Raw genomic sequence first — 26,903 nt, forward strand, 5'->3', positions numbered from 1 at the left:
GGGGTTAGATACAGAGTAAAGCTCCCTCTACACTGTCCCCATCAAACACTCCCAGGACAGGTACAGCACGGGGTTAGATACAGACTAAAGCTCCCTCTACACTGTCCCCATCAAACACTCCTAGGACAGGTACACACGGGGTTAGATACAGAGTAAAGCTAGCTCTACACTGTCCCCATCAAACACTCCCAGGACAGGTACAGCACAGGGTTAGATACAGAGTAAAGCTCCCTCTACACTGTCGCCATCAAACACTCCCAGGACAGGTACACACGGGGTTAGATACAGAGTAAAGCTCCCTCTACACTGTCCCCATCAAACACTCCCAGGACAGGTACACACGGGGTTAGATACAGAGTAAAGCTCCCTCTACACTGTCCCCATCAAACTCTCCCAGGACAGGTACAGCACGGGGTTAAATACAGCGTAAAGCTCCCTCTACACTGTCCCCATCAAACACTCCCAGGACAGGTACACACGGGGTTAGATACAGAGTAAATCTCCCTCTACACTGTCCCCATCAAACTCTCCCAGGACAGGTACAGCACGGGGTAGATACAGAATAAAGCTCCATCTACGCTGTCCCCATCAAACACTCCCAGGACAGGTACAGCACAGGGTTAGATACAGAGTAAAGCACACTCTACACTGTCCCCATCAAACACTCCCAGGACAGGTACAGCACAGGGTTAGATACAGAGTAAAGCTCCCTCTACACTGTCCCCATCAAACACTCCCAGGACAGGTACAGCACGGGGTTAGATTCAGAGTAAAGCTACCTCTACACTGTCCCCATCAAACACTCCCAGGACAGGTACAGCACGAGGTTAGATACAGAGTAAAGCTCCCTCTACACTGTTCCCATCAAACACTCCAAGGACAGGTACAGCACGGGGTTAGATACAGAGTAAAGCTCCCTCTACACTGTCCCCATCAAACACTCCCAAGACAGGTACAGCACGGGTTAGATACAGAGTAAAGCTCCCTCTACACTGTCCCCATCAAACACTCCCAGGACAGGTACAGCACGGTGTTAGATACAGAGTAAAGCTCCCTCTACACTGTTCCCATCAAACACTCCAAGGACAGGTACAGCACGGGGTTAGATACAGAGTAAAGCTCCCTCTACACTGTCCCCATCAAACACTCCAAGGACAGGTACAGCACGGGGATAGATACAGAGTAAAGCTCCCTCTACACTGTCCCCATCAAACACTCCCAGGACAGGTACAGCACGGGGTTAGATACAGAGTAAAGCTCCCTCTGCACTGTCCCCATCAAACACTCCCAGGACAGGTACAGCACGGAGTTAGATACAGAGTAAAGCTCCCTCTGCACTGTCCCCATCAAACACTCCCAGGACAAGTACAGCACGGGGTTAGATACAGAGTAAAGCTCCCTCTACACTGTCCCCATCAAACACTCCCAGGACAGGTACATCATGGGGCTAGATACAGAGTAAAGCTCCCTCTACACTGTCCCCATCAAACACTCCCAGGACAGGTACAGCACGGAGTTAGATACAGAGTAAACATCCCTCTCCACTGTTCCCATCAAACACTCCAAGGACAGGTACAGCACGGGGTTAGAGACAGAGTAAAGCTCCCTCTACACTGTCCCCATCAAACACTCCCAGGACAGGTACAGCACGGGTTAGATACAGAGTAAAGCTCCCTCTACACTGTCCCCATCAAACACTCCCAGGACAGGTACAGCACAGCGTTAGATACAGACTAAAGCTCCCTCTACACTGTCCCCATTAAACACTCCCAGGACAGGTACAGCACGGGGTTAGATACAGAGTAAAGCTCCCTCCACACTGTCCCCATCAAACACTCCCAGGACAGGTACAACACGGGGTTAGATACAGAGTAAAGCTCCCTCTACACTGTCCCCATCAAACATTCCCAGGACAGGTACAGCACAGGGTTAGATACAGAGTAAAGCTCCTTCTACACTGTCCCCATCAAACACTCCCAGGACAGATACAGCACGGGGTTAGATACAGAGTAAAGCTCCCTCTACATTGTCCCCATCAAACACTCCCAGGACAGGTACAGCACGGGGTTAGATACAGAGTAAAGCTCCCTCTACACTGTCCCCATCAAACACTCCCAGGACAGGTACAGCCTGGGGTTAGATACAGAGTAAAGCTCCCTCTACACTGTCCCCATCAAACACTCCCAGGACAGGTACACACGGGGTTAGATCCAGAGTAAAGCTCCCTCTACACTGTCCCCATCAAACACTCCCAGGACAGGTACAGCACGGGGTTAGATACAGAGTAAAGCTCCCTGTACACTGTCCCCATCAAACACTCCCAGGACAGGTACAGCACGGGGTTAGATACAGAGTAAAACTCCCTCTACACTGTCCCCATCAAACACTCCCAGGACAGGTACAGCACGGGGTTAGATACAGAGTAAAGCTCCCTCTACACTGTCCCCATCAAACACTCCCAGGACAGGTACACACGGGGTTAGATACAGAGTAAAGCTAGCTCTACACTGTCCCCATCAAACACTCCCAGGACAGGTACAGCACAGGGTTAGATACAGAGTAAAGCTCCCTCTACACTGTCGCCATCAAACACTCCCAGGACAGGTACACACGGGGTTAGATACAGAGTAAAGCTCCCTCTACACTGTCCCCATCAAACACTCCCAGGACAGGTACACACGGGGTTAGATACAGAGTAAAGCTCCCTCTACACTGTCCCCATCAAACTCTCCCAGGACAGGTACAGCACGGGGTTAAATACAGCGTAAAGCTCCCTCTACACTGCCCCCATCAAACACTCCCAGGACAGGTACACACGGGGTTAGATACAGAGTAAATCTCCCTCTACTCTGTCCCCATCAAACTCTCCCAGGACAGGTACAGCACGGGGTAGATACAGAATAAAGCTCCCTCTACACTGTCCCCATCAAACACTCCCAGGACAGGTACACACGGGGTTAGATACAGAGTAAAGCTCCCTCTACACTGTCCCCATCAAACTCTCCCAGGACAGGTACAGCACGGGGTTAAATACAGCGTAAAGCTCCCTCTACACTGTTCCCATCAAACACTCCCAGGACAGGTACACACGGGGTTAGATACAGAGTAAATCTTCCTCTACTCTGTCCCCATCAAACACTCCCAGGACAGGTACAGCACGGGGTTAGATTCAGAGTAAAGCTACCTCTACACTGTCCCCATCAAACACTCCCAGGACAGGTACAGCACGAGGTTAGATACAGAGTAAAGCTCCCTCTACACTGTTCCCATCAAACACTCCAAGGACAGGTACAGCACGGGGTTAGATACAGAGTAAAGCTCCCTCTACGCTGTCCCCATCAAACATTCCCAGGACAGGTACAGCACGGGGTTTGATACAGAGCAAAGCTCCCACGACACTGTCCGCATCAACCACTCCCAGGACAGCTACTGCACGGGGTTAGATACACAGGAAAACTCCCTCTACACTGTCCCCATCAAGCACTACCAGGACAGGTACAGCCCGGGCTAGATACAGAGTAAAGCTCCCTCTACACTGTCCCCGTCAAACACTCGCAGGACAGGGACAGCACGGGGTTAGATACAGAGTAAAGCTCCCTCTACACTGTCCCCATCAAACACTCCCAGGACAGGTACATACGGGGTTAGATACAGAGTAAAGCTCCCTCTACACTGTCCCCATCAAACACTCCCAGGACAGGTACAGCACGGGGTTAGATACAGAGTAAAGCTCCCTCTTCACTGTCCCCATCAAACACTCCCAGGACAGGTACAGCACGGGGTTAGATACAGAGTAAAGCTCCCTCTACACTGTCCCCATCAAACACTCCCAGGACAGGTACACACGGGGTTAGATACAGAGTAAAGCTCCCTCTACACTGTCCCCATCAAACACTCCCAGGACAGGTACAGCCCGGGGTTAGATACAGAGTAAAGCTCCCTCTACACTGTCCCCATCAAACACTCCCAGGACAGGTACACACGGGGTTAGATACAGAATAAAACTCCCTCGACACTGTCCCCATCAAACACTCCCAGGACAGGTACAGCACGGGGTTAGATACAGAGTAAAGCTCCCTCTACACTGTCCCCATCAAACACTCCCAGGACAGGTACAGCACGGGGTTAGATACAGAGTAAAACTCCCTCTACACTGTCCCCATCAAACACTCCCAGGACAGGTACAGCACGGGGTTAGATACAGAGTAAAGCTCCCTCTACACTGTCCCCATCAAACACTCCCAGGACAGGTACACACGGGGTTAGATACAGAGTAAAGCTAGCTCTACACTGTCCCCATCAAACACTCCCAGGACAGGTACAGCACAGGGTTAGATACAGAGTAAAGCTCCCTCTACACTGTCGCCATCAAACACTCCCAGGACAGGTACACACGGGGTTAGATACAGCGTAAAGCTCCCTCTACACTGTCCCCATCAAACACTCCCAGGACAGGTACACACGGGGTTAGATACAGAGTAAAGCTCCCTCTACACTGTCCCCATCAAACTCTCCCAGGACAGGTACAGCACGGGGTTAAATACAGCGTAAAGCTCCCTCTACACTGTCCCCATCAAACACTCCCAGGACAGGTACACACGGGGTTAGATACAGAGTAAATCTCCCTCTACTCTGTCCCCATCAAACTCTCCCAGGACAGGTACAGCACGGGGTAGATACAGAATAAAGCTCCCTCTACACTGTCCCCATCAAACACTCCCAGGACAGGTACACACGGGGTTAGATACAGAGTAAAGCTCCCTCTACACTGTCCCCATCAAACTCTCCCAGGACAGGTACAGCACGGGGTTAAATACAGCGTAAAGCTCCCTCTACACTGTCCCCATCAAACACTCCCAGGACAGGTACACACGGGGTTAGATACAGAGTAAATCTCCCTCTACTCTGTCCCCATCAAACACTCCCAGGACAGGTACAGCACGGGGTTAGATTCAGAGTAAAGTTACCTCTACACTGTCCCCATCAAACACTCCCAGGACAGGTACAGCACGGGGTTTGATACAGAGTAAAGCTCCCACGACACTGTCCGCATCAACCACTCCCAGGACAGCTACTGCACGGGGTTAGATACACAGGAAAACTCCCTCTACACTGTCCCCATCAAGCACTACCAGGACAGGTACAGCCCGGGCTAGATACAGAGTAAAGCTCCCTCTACACTGTCCCCGTCAAACACTCGCAGGACAGGGACAGCACGGGGTTAGATACAGAGTAAAGCTCCCTCTACACTGTCCCCATCAAACACTCCCAGGACAGGTACATACGGGGTTAGATACAGAGTAAAGCTCCCTCTACACTGTCCCCATCAAACACTCCCAGGACAGGTACAGCACGGGGTTAGATACAGAGTAAAGCTCCCTCTTCACTGTCCCCATCAAACACTCCCAGGACAGGTACAGCACGGGGTTAGATACAGAGTAAAGCTCCCTCTACACTGTCCCCATCAAACACTCCCAGGTCAGGTACACACGGGGTTAGATACAGAGTAAAGCTCCCTCTACACTGTCCACATCAAACACTCCCAGGACAGGTACAGCACGGGGTTAGATACAGAGTAAAGCTCCCTCTACACTGTCCCCATCAAACACTCCCAGGACAGATACAGCACAGGGTTAGATACAGAGTAAAGCTCCCTCTGCACTGTCCCCATCAAACACTCCCAAGACAGATACAGCATGGGGTTAGATACAGAGTAAAGCTCCCTCTACACTGTCCCCATCAAACACTCCCAGGACAGGTACAGCCCGGGGTTAGATACAGAGTAAAGCTCCCTCTACACTGTCCCCATCAAACACTCCCAGGACAGGTACACACGGGGTTAGATACAGAATAAAGCTCCCTCGACACTGTCCCCATCAAACACTCCCATAACAGGTACAGCACGGGGTTAGATACAGAGTAAAGCTCCCTCTACACTGTCGCCATCAAACACTCCCAGGACAGGTACAGCACGGGGTTAGATACAGAGTAAAACTCCCTCTATACTGTCCCCATCAAACACTCCCAGGACAGGTACAGCACGGGGTTAGATACAGAGTAAAGCTCCCTCTACACTGTCCCCATCAAACACTCCCAGGACAGGTACACACGGGGTTAGATACAGAGTAAAGCTAGCTCTACACTGTCCCCATCAAACACTCCCAGGACAGGTACAGCACAGGGTTAGATACAGAGTAAAGCTCCCTCTACACTGTCGCCATCAAACACTCCCAGGACAGGTACACACGGGGTTAGATACAGAGTAAAGCTCCCTCTACACTGTCCCCATCAAACACTCCCAGGACAGGTACACACGGGGTTAGATACAGAGTAAAGCTCCCTCTACACTGTCCCCATCAAACTCTCCCAGGACAGGTACAGCACGGGGTTAAATACAGCGTAAAGCTCCCTCTCCACTGTCCCCATCAAACACTCCCAGGACAGGTACACACGGGGTTAGATACAGAGTAAATCTCCCTCTACTCTGTCCCCATCAAACTCTCCCAGGACAGGTACAGCACGGGGTAGATACAGAATAAAGCTCCCTCTACACTGTCCCCATCAAACACTCCCAGGACAGGTACACACGGGGTTAGATACAGAGTAAAGCTCCCTCTACACTGTCCCCATCAAACTCTCCCAGGACAGGTACAGCACGGGGTTAAATACAGCGTAAAGCTCCCTCTACACTGTCCCCATCAAACACTCCCAGGACAGGTACACACGGGGTTAGATACAGAGTAAATCTCCCTCTACTCTGTCCCCATCAAACACTCCCAGGACAGGTACAGCACGGGGTTAGATTCAGAGTAAAGCTACCTCTACACTGTCCCCATCAAACACTCCCAGGACAGGTACAGCACGAGGTTAGATACAGAGTAAAGCTCCCTCTACACGGTTCCCATCAAACACTCCAAGGACAGGTACAGCATGGGGTTAGATACAGAGTAAAGCTCCCTCTACACTGTCCCCATCAAACACTCCCAGGACAGGTACAGCACGGGTTAGATACAGAGTAAAGCTCCCTCTACACTGTCCCCATCAAACACTCCCAGGACAGGTACAGCACGGGGTTAGATACAGAGTAAAGCTCCCTCTACACTGTTCCCATCAAACACTCCAAGGACAGGTACAGCACGGGGTTAGATACAGAGTAAAGCTCCCTCTACACTGTCCCCATCAAACACTCCAAGGACAGGTACAGCACGGGGATAGATACAGAGTAAAGCTCCCTCCACACTGTCCCCATCAAACACTCCCAGGACAGGTACAGCACGGGGTTAGATTCAGAGTAAAGCTCCCTCTGCACTGTCCCCATCAAACACTCCCAGGACAGGTACAGCACGGAGTTAGATACAGAGTAAAGCTCCCTCTGCACTGTCCCCATCAAACACTCCCAGGACAGGTACAGCACGGGGTTAGATACAGAGTAAAGCTCCCTCTACACTGTCCCCATCAAACACTCCCAGGACAGGTACATCATGGGGCTAGATACAGAGTAAAGCTCCCTCTACACTGTCCCCATCAAACACTCCCAGGACAGGTACAGCACGGGGTTAGATACAGAGTAAAGCTCCCTCTACACTGTTCCCATCAAACACTCCAAGGACAGGTACAGCACGGGGTTAGATACAGAGTAAAGCTCCCTCTACACTGTCCCCATCAAACACTCCCAGGACACGTACAGCACGGGTTAGATACAGAGTAAAGCTCCCTCTACACTGTCCCCATCAAACACTCCCAGGACAGGTACAGCACGGAGTTAGATACAGAGTAAAGCTCCCTCTACACTGTCCCCATCAAACACTCCCAGGACAGGTACAGCACGGGGTTAGATACAGAGTAAAGCTCCCTCTACACTGTCCCCATCAAACACTCCCAGGACAGGTACAGCACGGGGTTAGATACAGACTAAAGCTCCCTCTACACTGTCCCCATCAAACACTCCTAGGACAGGTACACACGGGGTTAGATACAGAGTAAAGCTAGCTCTACACTGTCCCCATCAAACACTCCCAGGACAGGTACAGCACAGGGTTAGATACAGAGTAAAGCTCCCTCTACACTGTCGCCATCAAACACTCCCAGGACAGGTACACACGGGGTTAGATACAGAGTAAAGCTCCCTCTACACTGTCCCCATCAAACACTCCCAGGACAGGTACACACGGGGTTAGATACAGAGTAAAGCTCCCTCTACACTGTCCCCATCAAACTCTCCCAGGACAGGTACAGCACGGGGTTAAATACAGCGTAAAGCTCCCTCTACACTGTCCCCATCAAACACTCCCAGGACAGGTACACACGGGGTTAGATACAGAGTAAATCTCCCTCTACACTGTCCCCATCAAACTCTCCCAGGACAGGTACAGCACGGGGTAGATACAGAATAAAGCTCCATCTACGCTGTCCCCATCAAACACTCCCAGGACAGGTACAGCACAGGGTTAGATACAGAGTAAAGCACACTCTACACTGTCCCCATCAAACACTCCCAGGACAGGTACAGCACAGGGTTAGATACAGAGTAAAGCTCCCTCTACACTGTCCCCATCAAACACTCCCAGGACAGGTACAGCACGGGGTTAGATTCAGAGTAAAGCTACCTCTACACTGTCCCCATCAAACACTCCCAGGACAGGTACAGCACGAGGTTAGATACAGAGTAAAGCTCCCTCTACACTGTTCCCATCAAACACTCCAAGGACAGGTACAGCACGGGGTTAGATACAGAGTAAAGCTCCCTCTACACTGTCCCCATCAAACACTCCCAAGACAGGTACAGCACGGGTTAGATACAGAGTAAAGCTCCCTCTACACTGTCCCCATCAAACACTCCCAGGACAGGTACAGCACGGTGTTAGATACAGAGTAAAGCTCCCTCTACACTGTTCCCATCAAACACTCCAAGGACAGGTACAGCACGGGGTTAGATACAGAGTAAAGCTCCCTCTACACTGTCCCCATCAAACACTCCAAGGACAGGTACAGCACGGGGATAGATACAGAGTAAAGCTCCCTCTACACTGTCCCCATCAAACACTCCCAGGACAGGTACAGCACGGGGTTAGATACAGAGTAAAGCTCCCTCTGCACTGTCCCCATCAAACACTCCCAGGACAGGTACAGCACGGAGTTAGATACAGAGTAAAGCTCCCTCTGCACTGTCCCCATCAAACACTCCCAGGACAAGTACAGCACGGGGTTAGATACAGAGTAAAGCTCCCTCTACACTGTCCCCATCAAACACTCCCAGGACAGGTACATCATGGGGCTAGATACAGAGTAAAGCTCCCTCTACACTGTCCCCATCAAACACTCCCAGGACAGGTACAGCACGGAGTTAGATACAGAGTAAACATCCCTCTCCACTGTTCCCATCAAACACTCCAAGGACAGGTACAGCACGGGGTTAGAGACAGAGTAAAGCTCCCTCTACACTGTCCCCATCAAACACTCCCAGGACAGGTACAGCACGGGTTAGATACAGAGTAAAGCTCCCTCTACACTGTCCCCATCAAACACTCCCAGGACAGGTACAGCACAGCGTTAGATACAGACTAAAGCTCCCTCTACACTGTCCCCATTAAACACTCCCAGGACAGGTACAGCACGGGGTTAGATACAGAGTAAAGCTCCCTCCACACTGTCCCCATCAAACACTCCCAGGACAGGTACAACACGGGGTTAGATACAGAGTAAAGCTCCCTCTACACTGTCCCCATCAAACATTCCCAGGACAGGTACAGCACAGGGTTAGATACAGAGTAAAGCTCCTTCTACACTGTCCCCATCAAACACTCCCAGGACAGATACAGCACGGGGTTAGATACAGAGTAAAGCTCCCTCTACATTGTCCCCATCAAACACTCCCAGGACAGGTACAGCACGGGGTTAGATACAGAGTAAAGCTCCCTCTACATTGTCCCCATCAAACACTCCCAGGACAGGTACACACGGGGTTAGATACAGAGTAAAGCTCCCTCTACACTGTCCCCATCAAACACTCCCAGGACAGGTACAGCACGGGGTTAGATACAGAGTAAAGCTCCCTCTACACTGACCCCATCAAACACTCCCAGGACAGGTACAGCACGGGGTTAGATACAGAGTAAAGCTCCCTCTACACTGTCCCCATCAAACACTCCCAGGACAGGTACAGCACGGGGTTAGATACAGAGTAAAGCTACCTCTACACTGTACCCATCAAACACTCCCAGGACAGGTACAGCACGGGGTTAGATCCAGAGTAAAGCTACCTCTACACTGTACCCATCAAACACTCCCAGGACAGGTACAGCACGGGGTTAGATACAGAGTAAAGCTCCCTCTACATTGTCCCCATCAAACACTCCCAGGACAGGTACAGCACGGGGTTAGATACAGAGTAAAGCTCCCTCTGCCCTGTAACCATCAAACACACCCAGGAGAAGTACAGCACGGTGTTAGATACAGAGTAAAGCTCCCTCTACACTGTCCCCATCAAACACTCCCAGGACAGGTACAGCACGGGGTTAGATACAGAGTAAAGCTCCCTCTGCCCTGTAACCATCAAACACTCCCAGGACAGGTACAGCACGGGGTCAGATACAGAGTAAAGCTCCCTCTACACTGTCCCCATCAAACACTCCCAGGACAGGTACAGCACGGGGTTAGATACAGAGTAAACCTCCCTCTACACTGTCCCCATCAAACACTCCCAGGACAGGTACAGCACGGGGTTAGATACAGAGTAAAGCTCCCTCTGCCCTGTAACCATCAAACACTCCCAGGACAGGTACAGCACGGGGTTAGATACAGAGTAAAGCTCCCTCTGCCCTGTAACCATCAAACACTCCCAGGACAGGTACAGCACGGGGCTTCAACCTTCTGCTTGGTGTTTTAAAAGTTGGCAAAAGAGTTCAAACGGACGAGTCGAGCATGACTACCCCCCGAGTGGGAAGCTCAAGTTCACAGTTGGGGGATTTGCTGTGTGCAGAGTGTGGAAATGTGACGTGCTGCAAGCTGAGTAAATTCCGAGTGGCCTGAGGGTTGGTGAGAGGCCCCTTGTCCCCGACAGCTGAATGCCTCAGACAAATCTTGGAATGCATGGCTGAGTCCTCTGGCTGAATGCACATCGGCCCCAGCGTCATTATCCAGGGTCCCGTCCCGGTCCCCCCCCCCCCCCCCCCCCCCCGCCACGCTTTGTCTCCCTCTCAATGCGGCTTTGTATAGGGTTGGATTGTGTAGCGAAGAAGCTTTTTGAAAAGAACCCCCTTTGTGTCTGCCCAAGCCTGGTATAAATGATGCACTGTGTGATACCCAGGCACGAGGGGAGGGGAGGAGGGTGGGGGGAGGGGGGGGGGGGGAGTGGAGGAGGGGCCATGCGAACTCCAATCCCTTAACACCCGGAAGAAATCAAGCGGGCTACATACATCCCCCCTTGAAAGAGGGAGTCTCTCTGTCAGAGACCCCTTTTAAAGAGAATCTTATCCCCCAGGGCCCCCTTTTAAAGAGGGAGTTTCTTGGTCAGGGATCCCCCTTTGAAACAGAGAGTCTGTCCCTCGGGGACCACTTTTAAAGAGTGGTCTCTCTGCCAACAACCCCCTTTTAAAGAGGGAGTCTGTCTTTCAGGGACCCCCTTTAAAGAGGGAGTCTCTCATGTCAATTTTAAAATAAGGAGTTTGTCTCTGTCAGGGACCCCTTTTAAAGAGGGAGTCTCTCCGTCAGGGACCCCTTTTAAAGAGGGAGCCTCTCCATCAGGGACCCCTTTTAAAGAGGGAGTCTCTCCGTCAGGGACCCCTTTTAAAGAGAGGGTCTCTCCGTCAGGGACCCCTTTTAAAGAGGGAGTCTCAACGTCAGGGACCCCTTTTAAAGAGGGAGTCTCTCCGTCAGGGACCCCTTTTAAAGAGGGAGTCTCTCCGTCAGGGTCCCCTTTTAAAGAGGGAGTCTCTCCGTCAGGGACCCCTTTTAAAGAGGGAGTCTCTCCGTCAGGGTCCCCTTTTAAAGAGGGAGTCTCTCCGTCAGGGGCCCCTTTTAAAGTGGGAGTCTCTCCGTCAGGGACCCCTTTTAAAGAGGGAGTCTCTCCGTCAGGGGCCCCTTTTAAAGTGGGAGTCTCTCCGTCAGGGACCCCTTTTAAAGAGGGCGTCTCTCCGTCAGGGACCCCTTTTAAAGTGGGAGTCTCTCCGTCAGGGACCCCTTTTAAAGAGGGAGTCTCTCCGTCAGGGACCCCTTTTAAAGAGGGAGTCTCTCCGTCAGGGACCCCTTTTAAAGAGGGAGTCTCTCCGTCAGGGACCCCTTTTAAAGAGGGAGTCTCTCCGTCAGGGACCCCTTTTAAAGAGGGAGTCTCACCGTCAGGGACCCCTTTTAAAGAGGGAGTCTCTCCGTCAGGGACCCCTTTTATAGACGGAGTCTCTCCGTCAGGGACCCCATGTAAACAGGGAGTCTCTCCGTCAGGGACCCCTTTTAAAGAGGGAGTCCCTCCGTCAGGGACCCCTTTTAAAGAGGGAGTCTCTCCGTCAGGGACCCCTTTTAAAGAGGGAGTCTCTCCGTCAGGGACCCCTTTTAAAGAGGGAGTCTCTCCGTCAGGGACCCCTTTTAAAGAGGGAGTCTCTCCATCAGGGACCTCATGTAAACAGGGAGTCTCTCCGTCAGGGACACCTTTTAAAGAGGGAATTTCTCTGTCATTTTTTAAAGAGGGAGTCTCTCCATTGGGGGCCCCCTCGTTAAGAGGGCATCTCTCCATCACCGATACCCCTTCCAAACAGGTAAGACTGACAAAGTGCCATTTAAAGCTCATTGAGCCACCTGCCCTCGTGTATGTTACTTTCGGAGGGGTATTAAGAACTTAGCCATTCGAGGGCTTCGGCTCGGCCAGAGCTGAATGATATCTGTCACTTAATTGCTTGGGTTATTACAGTGATCCGGAGGGCTTCACCTTCAGCTGCGGACCATGGATCGGTGACAGACAAAACACTGCGCGACAGTCAAGAAACACTTCCACTTGCGTGGTGCCTCGCCACTGCCCCTTGAGTCGTCAAAAAACGTTTCAGCGCCAACGGGCGTACTTTTAAACACGCTGCCCATCGTAACATCCCTCCGCCACCATCCCAGGGAAGTTTCATTCCCGGCTCCAGCCACCCCCTTGCTACCCTTTCTATTGAATCCCTCTTAGTTCCTGATGTGCTCCCGAGCTCTCACTCTTGGCCCTGTCCGCAGCGCTCAGAATCCTGCATGCCTCTTGTCAAAGTCTCCTCTCAGCCTTCTCTTCTCTCCAAGGAAAACATCAGCGTGCAGTCGTAGAGTTTTGACAGCACGGAAGGATGACCTTCGGCCCATCTGTCTGCGCCGGCCATCAAGCACCGATCTATTCTAACCCCATTTCACAGCACTTGGCCCGCAGCCCTTGTCCGCTGTGGCGTTTCAAGTGCTCGTCTGAACGCTTCTTAAATGGCGAAAGGGTTCCCGCCTCCACCACCCTGTCGGGCAGCGGGTTCCAGAGTCCCAGCATCCTCTGAGTTTTTCCTCAAACAGGGGCTGTTTAGCACAGGGCTAAGTCGCTGGCTTTGAAAGCAGACCAAGGCAGGCCAGCAGCACGGTTCAATTCCCGTACCTGCCTCCCCGAACAGGCGCCGGAATGTGGCGACTAGGGGCTTTTCACAGTAACTTCATTTGAAGCCTGCTTGTGACAATAAGCGATTTTCATTTCATTTTCAAATCCCCTCTAAACCTCCTGTCCCTTACCTTAAATCTACACCCCCCTCACGCCCTGGTTACTGACCCCTCTACTGAGGGCGGAAGGTTTCTTCCTATCCACCCTATCTACGCCCCTCGTAATTTTGTGCACCTCTTACATTATCATAGAATCCCTACGACTTCCGGGTGCGGCTATGCAGAGCTAGGTCGCATATTCGGCAGCTCCTGCTTGGAACGGACTTTTGGGCTCTTTTACAGGGCCCCCACGGCATTTGTTTGACATTTCCCGGTGTGGGAAGAAGGCGGCAATATTCCCCCGACAGTGTCCCCCAGGAAGGGTATGTCTCTTGGTTGCCAGACACACGCAGAAACAGTAAAAGATTTGGCTGCAACTGCAGGATAAACAGGGCCTCTTCCAGCATGCAGGCGGGGGAAGGGCAAGCTTAAAGCTGCAAGCTGACCTGAGGGCCTGTATCAAAGGTGAATTCTAGCAGCAGAGGGAACAACTGTGAAAAGACCTCATCAAGGCCACTGAAGGGACTTCCGGTTGCGGTGATGCCTAGCTAGCCGCACGCTTCGGCGGCTCCAGCTCCGACGGACCTTCGGGCTCTTTTAAGAGCCTCAACGGGGAATTTTTCGACGACGCAACCCGGTGTGGGGCGTGTGAGAAGGGAGTCCCCCCCAAACGAAGGAGGAAAAAACCGGCGGCGGCGGCTGCAGCGCGAGGAATCGTCGACCAAAGGGTCAGAAAGAGAGAAGTACAAGATGGCGGCGGAGAAAGCGCAGGCGACATGGGGGCCTGAGCAGGATGAAATCGTGAGACGGTGCGTGGAGCTGCTGAAGAGGGAGGTGCTGACCCCGTTGCTACAGGCAATTGAGGGGCTCAAGGAGACATTAAAGACCCAGGAGACAGAGCTCCGTGTGGTGGAGCAGAAGGTGACAGATATTGAGGACGAGATCCTGGGCCTGGCGGTTAAGACACAGACGCACGAGGCACTTCATAAAAAGTGTACTGAAAGGATCGAAGCCCTAGAAAATGGAGCGCGAAGGAAGAACCTTCGGATACTGGGTCTCCCTGAGGGTGTGAAAGGAGTGGACTGTGGAGCGTACGCAAGTACGATGCTGAGCTCACTGATGGGTGCTGAGGCCCCTACGGGCCCCTTGGAGGTGGAGTGGGCAAATCGGATTCCGGCGAGAAGACCAAAAGCGGGAGAACCACCCAGGGCGATAATCGTGCGATTTTACCGCCTTAAGGATAGAGAAGAGGTCCTGAGATGGGCTAAAAAGGTGCGGAGTAGCAGATGGGAGAATGCAGTGGTACGGGTATACCAGGATTGGAGTGCGGAGGTGGCGAGAAGGAGGGCGAGCTTCAACCGAGCCAAAGAGGTGTTGCATAAAAGGAAGGTGAAGTTCGGGATGCTGCAGCCGGCAAGACTATGGGTCACGTATCAGGAGAGACACCATTATTTCGAGACGGCGGAGGAAGCATGGACCTTCATTAAAGAAGAGAAATTGGATCGGAACTGAGGGACTGATGCTGCAGGAAATGTTATTGTTAATGTTACGGTGGAAGTTAATTGAGAAGTAAACAGGGAAGGGGGGAGACATTGGGGAAATGTGGGCGCCGGTGAGGGGGGAAAGACGGGACATAGTTGGAGAATGGGGAAGGGGAGGGGGAGGGGAAAGGGAGCTGCGCCATAAGAGGCGGGTCAGGTAAAGGGATGTTCCCGCACCAGAAAGAATAAGGCGGGAAGACAGGCGCAAGGCGGATGGGAGTTCCCCACATGGGGGGGGTCGAGGAGTGAGCAGGAGTAGCCGGGGTCAGTTGAAGTCAGCTGACTTACGGAAGTAATATGGGGGGAGCAATCAAGCTAGAAAGAGATCTAGCGGGGAGGGGAGGAGGGAGGGAGAAGGGGGGGGGGGACAACTGGGTTGCTGCTGCGGAAATCCAAAAGGAAATGGCTAAAGAGTGGGTGGGCGGGGATGGTGTGCGACGCTGGGGGAGCGAGCGGGAGCGTGGAGGCGGGATATGGGACTGGCCTAGAGAAGGTAATGGCTAGTCGACACGGGAGGGGGGCAGGTAGCCCCCTAGTGAGGCTGATCACGTGGAACGTGAGAGGCCTGAACGGACCGATAAAAAGGGCCCGTGTGCTCGCGCATTTGAAAGGACTAAGGGCAGACGTGGTTATGCTCCAAGAGACGCACCTAAAGGTGGCGGACCAAGTTAGGCTAAGGAAAGGATGGGTGGGACAGGTGTTCCACTCAGGACTGGACGCAAAGAATAGAGGGGTGGCCATTTTGGTGGGGAAACAGGTCGCATTTGAAGCAAAGAACATCGTAGCAGATAGCGGAGGTAGATATGTAATGGTGAGTGGCAGGCTGGAGGGAATGGAGGTCGTGTTGGTTAACGTGTATGCCCCAAACTGGGACGATGCGGGATTTATGAGACGGATGCTGGGGCGTATACCGGACCTGGAGGTAGGAAACTTGATTTTAGGAGGGGACTTTAATACGGTGCTGGACCCGGGGCTAGATAGATCCAGCTCAAGGACCGGAAGAAGGCCGGCAGCGGCCAAGGTACTTAAGGGGTTTATGGACCAAATGGGGGGAGTGGATCCATGGCGATTTCTTAGACCTAGGGCTAGGGAGTATTCCTTCTTCTCCCATGTCCATAAAGTGTACTCCCGGATAGATTTTTTTGTTTTGGGAAGGTCGTTGATCTCTAGGGTGGAAGAAGCTGAGTACTCAGCCATAGCGGTTTCGGATCATGCCCCACATTGGGTGGACCTGGAATTAGGAGAGGAAAGGGAGCAGAGAACACTCTGGCGATTAGATGTGGGACTGATGGCGGATGAGGGAGTGTGTGCAAGAGTGCGGGGGTGTATTGAGAGATACCTGGAGGTCAATGACGACGGCGAGGTCCCTGTGGGAGTGGTATGGGAAGCACTAAAAGCGGTGGTCAGAGGAGAGCTGATCTCCATTGGGGCCCACAAAAGGAAAACAGAGGCCAAGGAAAGGGAAAGATTACTGGGGGAGATTTTAAGGGTGGATAGGGAATTTGCAGAGACCCCGGAGGAGGAATTGTACAGGGAGAGGAGACGACTCCAGACGGAATTTGACCTTCTGACCACCAGAAAGGCGGAGGTACTGTGGAGGAAGGCACAGGGGAGGAGGTATGAATATGGGGAAAAGGCGAGTCGCCTGTTGGCTCATCAATTGCGAAAGAGGGCAGCAGCGAGGGAAATAGGAGGAATTAGAGACGAAAGGGGAGACACGGTGCGAAGGGCAGGAAAGATAAATGAGGTGTTCAAGACCTTCTATGAGGAACTGTATAGGTCTCAACCCCCAGAGGGAGAGGAGGGGATGCGGCAGTTCCTGGACCAATTGAGGTTCCCGAAAGTGGAGGAGCGGGGGGTGGTAGGCCTGGGGGCACCGATTGGGGTGGACGAGGTTATTAAGGGACTGGGAAGCATGCAAGCAGGGAAGGCCCCAGGACCAGACGGGTTCCCGGTGGAGTATTACAGAAAATATGTGGACTTGTTGGCCCCGTTGATGGTGAGGACGTTCAATGAGGCCAGGAAAGGGGGGACTCTACCCCCGACGATGTCGGAGGCGACGATATCGTTAATTTTGAAGAGGGATAAAGATCCGTTGCAGTGCGGGTCCTATAGACCCATTTCATTGTTGAACGTGGACGCCAAATTGTTGGCAAAGGTACTGGCATCGAGGATAGAGGACTGTGTCCCGGGGGTGGTGCACGAAGACCAGACAGGGTTCGTAAAAGGGAGACAACTGAATGTTAACGTGCGACGACTATTAGGGGTGATAATGATGCCCCCAGTGGAGGGGGAGGCAGAGATAGTGGCGGCAATGGACGCAGAGAAGGCATTTGATAGGGTGGAGTGGGAGTATTTATGGGAAGTGTTAAGGAGGTTTGGGTTTGGGAACGGGTTTATTAGCTGGGTTAGACTTCTTTATGGGGCTCCAACGGCAAGCGTAGTTACAGGTCGACATAGATCGGAGTATTTCCGACTATATAGGGGAACAAGACAGGGATGCCCGCTGTCTCCATTGTTGTTCGCGTTGGCAATTGAACCTCTGGCCATGGCGTTGAGAGACTCCAGGAAATGGAGAGGGGTGATTAGAGGGGGAGAAGAACACCGAGTCTCGTTATATGCGGATGACCTATTGTTATACGTGTCGGACCCAGCGGGGGGAATGATAGAGGTTATGCGAATTTTGAGGGGGTTCGGGGATTTCTCGGGGTATAGGCTAAACATGGGGAAGAGTGAATTATTTGTGATACATCCAGGGGACCAGAGTAGAGAGATAGAAGGCTTGCCTCTAAGGAAATGGAAAGAAACTTCCGATACCTGGGGATTCAGATCGCTAGGAGCTGGGGAACCTTGCACAGACTTAATCTGACACGGTTGGTAGAACAAATGGAGGAGGACTTCAAGAGGTGGGACATGCAGCCTCTATCGCTGGCGGGCAGGGTGCAAGCAATTAAGATGATGGTCCTCCCGAGGTTCTTATTTGTATTTCAATGTCTCCCTATACTAATCACTAAGACCTTTTTTAATAAAATAGACAGGAGCATCACGAGCTTCGTGTGGGCAGGGAAAGTTCCGAGAGTAAGGAGGGGGTTCCTTCAGCGTAGTAGGGACAGAGGAGGATTGGCACTACCGAACTTGGGCGATTACTATTGGGCCGCCAATGTGGCAATGATACGTAAATGGATGATGGAGGGTGAGGGAGCGGCGTGGGAAAGACTGGAGAGAAAGTCCTGTAAAGGGACGAGTTTAGAGGCGCTGGTGACGGCGCCGCTACCGATCTCACCTAAAAAGTTTACCACGAACCCGGTGGTGGCGGCAACATTGAATATCTGGGGACAGTGGAGGCGACAGAGAGGGGTGCGGGGAGCCCTGGTGGGGTCCCCAATCAGGAACAACCATAGGTTCGCCCCAGGAAGAATGGATGGAGGATTTCAGAGCTGGTTCCAGTTGGGAATTAGGAGGGTGGGAGATTTATTTATAGATGGGACTTTTGCGAGCTTGGGAGCATTGGAGGAAAAGTATAAGTTGCCCCGGGGAAATTTCTTGAGATATATGCAGGTGAGGGCATTTACTAGACAACAGGTGAGGGAATTTCCATTGCTCCCGACACAGGGGATACAGGACAGGGTGCTTTCAGGGGTGTGGGTCGGAGAGGGCAAGGTGTCAGAGATTTACCGAGAGATGAGGGAAGAGGGGGAGGAGTCGATGGGCGAACTAAAAGGAAAGTGGGAAGAAGAACTAGGGGAGGAGATAGAGGAGGGTATGTGGGCTGATGCCCTAAGCAGGGTAAATTCCTCTTCCTCATGCGCCAGGCTTAGCCTGATTCAATTTAAGGTGCTACATAGAGCACACATAACGGGAGCAAGATTGAGCAGGTTCTTTGGAGTGGAGGACAAATGTGGGAGGTGTGGCGGGAGCCCGGCAAACCACGCACATATGTTTTGGGCATGCCCGGCACTGGAAGGGTATTGGAAGGGAGTGACGGGAGTGATTTTGCGGGTGGTGAGGGCCCGGGTCAAACCAGGCTGGGGGTTAGCTCTATTTGGAGTTGCGGAAGAGTCGGGAGTGCAGGAGGCGAAAGAGGCCGATGTCGTGGCCTTTGCGTCCCTAGTAGCCCGGCGCAGGATCCTACTCATGTGGAAGGAGGCGAAACCCCCCGGACTGGAGGCCTGGGTAAATGATATGGCGGGGTTCATTAAACTGGAGCAGATAAAGTTTGCCCTGAGAGGATCGGCTCAAGGGTTCACCAGGCGGTGGCAGCCATTTCTCGACTACCTAGGGGAACGTTAGAGGGAAGACAGATGACCAGCAGCAGCAACCCAGGGGGAGGAGGGGGGGGGGGGGGGGGTTTAGTTTAGGTCAAAGATAAAGGGGTTTTGTTACTTGTGTATTGTTTAAAATTTCTGTATTGTTATTGTTGCGTTTGCTTTGTAAGAGGGGAAAAATTGTTGTTTGGGAAAAAATTTTCAATAAAACATTTATAAAAAAAAAAAAAAAAAAATCATAGAATCCCTACAGTACACAAGGAGTCCATTCGTTCCATCAAGTCCGCACCGACCCTCCTAAAGAGCGTGTAGGCCCATGCCCCGCCCTATTCTACTTAATCTTTGGACACTAAGGGGCGATTTAGCATGGCCAATCCACCTAACCTGCACATCTTTGGACTCAATCAAGTCACCTTGAGAATCACTTCTCATTCTTGTGAATCTCCTCTGCATTCTCTCCAATGCCATCGCATCCTTCCTCAAGTCTGGTGCCCAGCACCGGGCGCAGCTCTCTGGATGAGGCCGAACCTCATTGGCGCACAGCAGATCCAATGGGTTGCAGTGTGAGAATGACCGGGTACCTTGTTTTTGGTCATGTTGATCAAGCGGGTAAACATTGGGCCCACGAGGCGGGACACCGGGGACAAACTCCCATGCTCTTCTCCAAAGCAGCCCAGTACGAACTTTCACAACCACCCCCACAGCAGGCAGGCTGGGCCTCGGTTTTGCGTACTTCCTCCGATAGGCAGGCCCTCTGACCGTGCAGCATTGCCACACTGGGGTGCTCAAGGGCCCCAGAGTGGGACGTGGAACCCGCCCACTGGTGACTCAGCCACAGACAAATGGAAGGAGAGCTGCTTGTAGGCCCCACAGAGGCCTGCCGTTGAAGGCCTCATGCGTGCAAGGCTCCTCGAGTGCTACATTCATAATACAATGGCCCATTGTTGCGAGACCCCTCAATATGTCCCTGGTAGAGTAGTCTGAAATGGTGTTGAGAGTCCGGTGAGGATTCAATATGCATTCGGACTCCCTCACAGCGAGTGAGGGCTTCTCCCCAGGCCAAGGATGAAGAGCAATTTTTTTCTTTTAAATAAATTTAGACAACCCAATTATTTTTTTCCAATTAAGGAGCAATTTTAGCGTGGCCACTCCACCTAGCCTGCACATCCTTTGGGTTGTGGAGCTGAGACCCACGCAGACACGGGGAGAATGTTCAAACTCCACACGGGCAGTAACCCAGGGCCGGGGTCGAACCCAGGTCCTCAGTGCCGTAGGCAGCAGTGCTAACCACTGTGCCATTGGAGGAGCAATCTTCTTTGACTGACATTCTTGCCTCTGTGCACTTTAGTCACTGCCAGTGATATATCGTGCCTCTTCCAGGATTCTGGCTCAATCACCTTCTTCGTTGGCTCCTCACTTTCTCTTAACCCGTGCTGTGAGTGTTTGATGGGGACAGTGTAGAGGGAGCTTTACTCTGTATCTAACCCCGTGCTGTACCTGTCCTGGGAGTGTTTGATGGGGACAGTGTAGAGGGAGCTTTACTCTGCATCTAACCACGTGCTGTCCCTGTCCTGGGAGTGTTTGATGGGGACAGTGTAGAGGGAGCTTTACTCTGTATCTAACCCCGTGCTGTACCTGTCCTGGGAGTGTTTGATGGGGACAGTGTAGAGGGAGCTTTACTCTGTATCTAACCCCGTGCTGTACCTGTCCTGGGAGTGTTTGATGGGGGACAGTGTAGAGGGAGCTTTACTCTGTATCTAACCCTGTGCTGTACCTGTCCTGGGAGTGTTTGATGGGGGACAGTGTAGAGGGAGCTTTACTCTGTATCTAACTCTATGCTGCTCCAGTCCTGAAGAATCCACGTGTTGCCAAGCTAACATTGTGCCTGTTTCTTTCAGGAGATGGAAGAGGTTGTGTCGCCCTGCGAAGTCCCCATACTGGCGCCGGGGGCCAGCGGACCAAGCAGCCTCCAAGGAGCTGTGGACCTGGCCTTGGGGATCAGGGAGCCGTACGATGTGAATGACCTGGATTTACTGTGGCCCGAAGGTGGGATGGATGTCTCCGAGCTGGACTATGAGGAGCTGGACCTGCAGCGCTTCTTCAATGGCCCGAGCCTTGGCCTGACGTCACCGGGGCAGCTCGGGCAGGCCGAGGGCGGGCGGTCCCGTAAATTCCCCTGCGCCGTCTGCGGCAAGCGTTTCCGGTTCAACAGCATCCTCTCGTTGCACATGAGGATCCACACGGGCGAGAAGCCGTTCAAGTGCCCCTACTGTGAACACCGAGCGGCCCAGAAGGGCAATCTGAAGATTCACCTGCGTACCCACCGGCCTGGTGGCGGCAGTGACGGCCGGGGCCTCATCCGGCCCAGCGAGGAGAACCGCCTGCTGCTGGAGCTGGAGGAGAGGGCCAGCCTGCGAGAGCGGCGAGGTCAAGGGGCAGGGACGGTCATGACGGCGGCAGGGCCGCCGCCAACCCAAGGGAACTGGCCAGAAGCCAGGAGTGGTCCGAAGCTGGAGGAGGAGGAAGAGGAGGAGGGCGAGGAGGAAGAGGAGGTGGAAGGTGAGGAGCCGCCGGCGGCAGCGACGACGCCGGGAGTGGAAGAGGGGGAGGGCGCCACACCCCCAGCCCCGGCCGGATTCCGCTGCGACTTCTGCAAGGGCAAGTTCAAGAAGGCGGAGGAGCTGGAGCGCCATGCCCGCATCCTGCACCGGCCCTACAAGTGCACGCTGTGCCCGTTCGCCGCCGCCCTGGAGGAGCGCCTGGTTGAGCACATGGAGGAGGCCCACCTGGCGCCCGGCCCCTGCCAAGCCCCCGAGGAGCCGAGCCTCCCCCCTCCGCCGTCGCCTGCCTTCCGCTGCCAGGTGTGCGGGCAGGGCTTCACCCAGTCCTGGTTTCTCAAGGGCCACATGCGTAAGCACAAAAACTCCTTTGACCACGGCTGCCAGGTCTGTGGGCGCCGCTTCAAGGAGCCCTGGTTCCTGAAGAACCATATGAAGGTTCACCTCAACAAGCTGGGCCTCAGGCTAACGCCCCATGGCAGCGAGAGGAGGAGAGGGGGAGCCATCACGGCTGCCGCCGGGGCACCTAGGCCTCGCGGAACGGCGGCATGGGAGCCGGGCCTGCTGGCCTACAATGCCTTCTACTCAGGCCTTCTGCTGGCCGCCGGGCCGAGGCTGGAAGCAGGAGGAGGAAGCCTCCTGGCCAGAGGCAACGACAGGAGGGCCGCCCCCGGGCCTCTGCGGGAGGAGGGAGTGGGCGGGGGCTTGAAACCCGAGAAGCGCGCCCTCCTGGGCTTCCTGGACCTGGCGGTGCCCGGGGGTGGCAACTGCATCGAGCGACTCCAGGCAGCAGCCCAGGCAGCTGACGCCAACCATGGTGGCCCACACCTGTGGCAGCTGGTGAGCCAGGGCCTGGCGAGGGATCGCGCCCTGCTGAGCCGGGACCTGGAAGAGGAGGAGGAGGAGGAGCAGGAGGAGGCCGCTTGGCGGAAGAAGCAGCAGCAGCAGCAGCACCTCTCCCGGATGTTGGGCTTGCCCTGGCGGAAGAGTCTACCATTGCCCCCAGCTGCAGCCCAGACCCAGAACGGTGGGAGCGGACCCTCGGAGAGACGGGGCGGGGACGGGGGGCAGGAGAGGTCGACCACATGCCCCAGCTGCGGACGGGTGTTCCGGACCTACCAGCAGGTGGTGGTCCACGCCAGGGTGCACAGGAAGGGACGCACCGCCGACAGCGACCTGTGGTGGAGAGTACCGCTGGCTGGCTTCGGGCCTTGTGGCCAGATCAGCGCCTCCGAGGGGAGGGGCCCCTCAATGTCAGCAGGGCTACCCAGCGAAGGAGGAGACGGTGGTGGCCTCCCAGCAGGACCTCAAGGTAGGACCCACCTCTTCTCCCCAACCCCTGCCTCACCCCCTCACCCTTGTATGTTACAGTGATGAGGATAGACCTGAGCACAATTTATACCACCGGGCAGAGAAAGCCAACGACATTTAATCAAAGTTTGTTTTCTAAATGATGATAGTTTTTGAATACATGAAGTGAATTCACCATAATGGCGCAGAACAAGAAAGGACCTTCAGGTCTATGAAGGGTCTAGACACGGTAGGACAATTAGTATCAGACAGGGGCGGATCATTTAGGGAAGAGTGAACATAATATGAGGACCGGTTTGTTTAGGGAAGAGTGATCATAATATAAAGGAATGGATCCTTCAGGGAAGAGTGATCATAATTTGAATAAAGGATCATTCGGAGAAGAGCTATCATAATATAAAGGAAAGGAATTATTCAGGGAAGAGTGATCATAATATGAGAGCAAAGGATTGTTTAGGGAAGAGCGATCATAATATGATGGAATTTCCCATTGGGTTTGAGAGTGCTGTGGCGAAGTCCAAAGCTAGGGTTTGGACAAAGCCAATCATGTGGATAAGAGGAGCAAGTTGGCTAAGGTAGATTGGGAATCTAAATTAAAATATATGGCAGTAGATGAGCAGTGGCAAACTTTGAAAGAAATAATACATAATTTTCTTTTTTTTTAAATTATTTTTATTAAAATTTTTGTCAAAAACATAATTTTTTGCATAACCATACGCAACAATTAACATAACAAAATAAATGTTAACCATATATAGAGAAAAGAACAATACCACGTAACAATCCCCCCCGCCCCCCTGCTGACCTTTACTGCTCTCCTAGAACGTTGAGAGAAACCCATCATGGACCCTCTCAAGGCAAACTTTATTTTGTCGAGACTGAGAAACCCAGCCATGTCACTAACCCAGGTCTCTGCACTCGGGGGCTTCGAATCCCTCCACATTAGAAAGATCTGCCTCCGGGCTACCAGGGAGGCAAAGGCCAAAACGTCGGCCTCTTCCGCTTCCTGAACTCCCGGATGGTCTGACACACCAAAGATCGCTATCTCTGGACTCGGCACCACCCGCGTGTCCAAGATCTTGGACATTGCCTCAGCAAAACCCCGCCAGAATCCCTTAAGAGCCGGGCATGCCCAGAACATATGGCATGATCTGCAGGGCTTCCCGCACACCTCGCACATTTATTCTCAACCCCAAAGGGTTTGCTCATCCTAGTTGCCGTCATGTGTGCCCGGTGGACCACCTTAAACTGGATTAAGCTCAGCCTGGCACACGATGAAGAGGAATTAACCCTGTTCAGGACGTCAGCCCACAGGCCCGCTTCCAGCTCCCCACCTAGCTCCTCCTCCCATTTATTTGCCCTTAAGTTCCTCCACTGGGACTTCCTCCGCCTCCTGAAGTTCCTGATAGATGTCCGACACCTTCCCGTCCCTTACCCAGGTGCCAGAGACCACCCTATCCTGTATCCTGCGTGGGGGTAGCAGCGGAAATGATACCACCTGTTTTTTCAGAAAGGCGCATACCTGAAGGTATCTGAAAGCGTTTCCAGGGGGCAAACTGAATTTCTACCCCAGCGCTTTCAGGCTGGGGAAGGTCCCGTCTATGAACAGGTCCCCCATCCTTTTAATACCTGCCCTTTGCCAGCTTTGAAACCCTCCGTCTATCTTGCCCAGGACAAATCTGTGATTATTGCGTATCGGGGTCCAGACTGAGGCTCCCTCCACCCCCCCGTGTGCCTTCTCCACTGACCCCAGATCTTTAATGCCGCCACCACCACCGGACTAGAGGAGTAGCGGGCTGGCGAGAATGGCAGAGGCGCTGTTACAAGTGCCCCTAGGCTGGTACCTTTCCATGAGGACGCCTCTAACCGCTCCCATGTCGACCCCTCCCCCAATACCCATTTCCTAATCATGGCTATGTTAGCCACCCAATAGTAGTTGGGAAAGTTTGGCAGCGCCAGCCCCCCCCCTCGACTGCGCTCTAGATACAGTCTCTTTATTCGCAGGGTCTTATTTGCCCATACGAATCCCGAGATGATCTTGTTCTCCTGCTTAAAGAAGGACTTAGCGATGAAGATGGGAAGGCACTGGAAGACGAACAGGAATCTGGGGAGGACCGTCATCTTAACGGTCTGCACCCTCCCCGCTAAAGATAGCGGGAACATGTCCCACCTTTTTAAGTCCCCCTCCATCTGCTCTACCAGCCGAGATAGATTAAGCTTGTGGAGGGCATCCCACTTTCAAGCCATCTGTATCCCTAGGTACCGAAAGCTCTTCTCGACCATCTTCAGCGGAAGCTCTCCCAGTCTCTTTTCCTGCCCCTTAGCTTGGATCACAAACATCTCGCTTTTCTTCTCGTTTAGCTTGTATCCCGAGAAATTGCCAAAGTCCCTCAGAATCTGCATGACCTGCGCTTCCCACAGGTACTCCCATTCCACCCGGTCAAAGGCTTTCTCTACGTCCATCGCCGCCACCACTTCTGCCTCCCCTCCTTCTGAGGGCATCATGATGATGTTTAGGAGCCTCCCTACATTGTAGTTCAACTGCCTGCCCTTGACTAAGCCTGTCTGATCCTCCCCTATCACCCCAGGGACACAGTCCTCAATCCTAGCAGCCAAGATCTTGGCCAGCAGTTTGGCGTCTACGTTCATATCGGTCCACACACTAGCGGATCTTTCTCTCGTTTGAGGATGAGTGAAATCGAAGCCTGTGACATTGTTGGGGGGAGGGTCCCTCTCTCTTTGGCCTCATTAAAGATCCCTAGCAGGAGTGGGCTCAGCAGCTCCGAAAATTTCTTGTAGAATTCTACAGGGTAGCCGTCCAGCCCCGGGGTCTTGCCCGACTGCATGTTCCCTAAACCCTTTACCATCTCCTCCAGCTCTATCGGGGTCCCCAGTCCCTCCATCAGATCCTCTTCCACCTTTGGGAACCTCAGTTGGTCCATGAATTGCTTCATCCACCACCCCCCCCCCCCCCCCCACCCCCGACGGGGGCTCTGACTCATACAATTTACCGTAAAATGCCCTAAAGACTTTGTTCACCCCCTCTGGGTCTATGACCGTGTTGCCCTCCTTATCCCGTACTTCCCCAATTTCCCTGGCCACCTCCCTCTTGCGAAGTTGGTACGCCAGCATTCTACTCGCTTTCTCCCTGTATTCGTAGACAGCCCCTTCGGCCTTCCTCAGCTGTGCTACCGCCTTCCCAGTGGTCAGCAGGTCGAATTCCGCCTGCAGCCTCCGGCGCTCTTTCAGTAGCCCCGTCTCGGGGGTCTCCGCATAGCCCCTGTCTACTCTGAGTATCTCCTTGACTAGCCTCTCTCTCTTCGCTCTTTCTTTCTTCTCTCTATGAAATCTGATAGAGATTAACTCCCCTCTGATAACTGCCTTCAGGGCCTCCCACACCGTGGACGTATCTCCCCCGTATCATTCGTTTCCAGGTAATTTTTAATGTTCCTCCTTATCCGCCCACAAACCTCGTTGTCTGCCAGCAGCCCCACATCAAGCCTCCATAGTGGGCGCTGACCTCTCTCCACCCCAAGACG

At 53.2% G+C, this 26,903-nt stretch overlaps 1 protein-coding gene across 1 annotated transcript in view; it reads left to right on the top strand.

Annotated features, from left to right (window-relative positions):
* LOC140405761 (zinc finger protein 219-like) overlaps nucleotides 1-26,903 on the top strand; it is a 232,893-nt gene that overhangs the window by 166,746 nt on the left and 39,244 nt on the right. Inside the window, exon 3 of the mRNA XM_072494195.1 lies at nucleotides 21,394-23,365. Coding sequence (XP_072350296.1) covers nucleotides 21,397-23,365 — 1,969 coding nt within the window. The 5' untranslated portion in view covers nucleotides 21,394-21,396. The remainder of the gene's footprint in view (nucleotides 1-21,393; nucleotides 23,366-26,903) is intronic.

This window comes from Scyliorhinus torazame, unplaced genomic scaffold (genome assembly GCF_047496885.1).
Source record: "Scyliorhinus torazame isolate Kashiwa2021f unplaced genomic scaffold, sScyTor2.1 scaffold_201, whole genome shotgun sequence".
NCBI classification, from domain to species: Eukaryota; Metazoa; Chordata; class Chondrichthyes; order Carcharhiniformes; family Scyliorhinidae; genus Scyliorhinus; species Scyliorhinus torazame.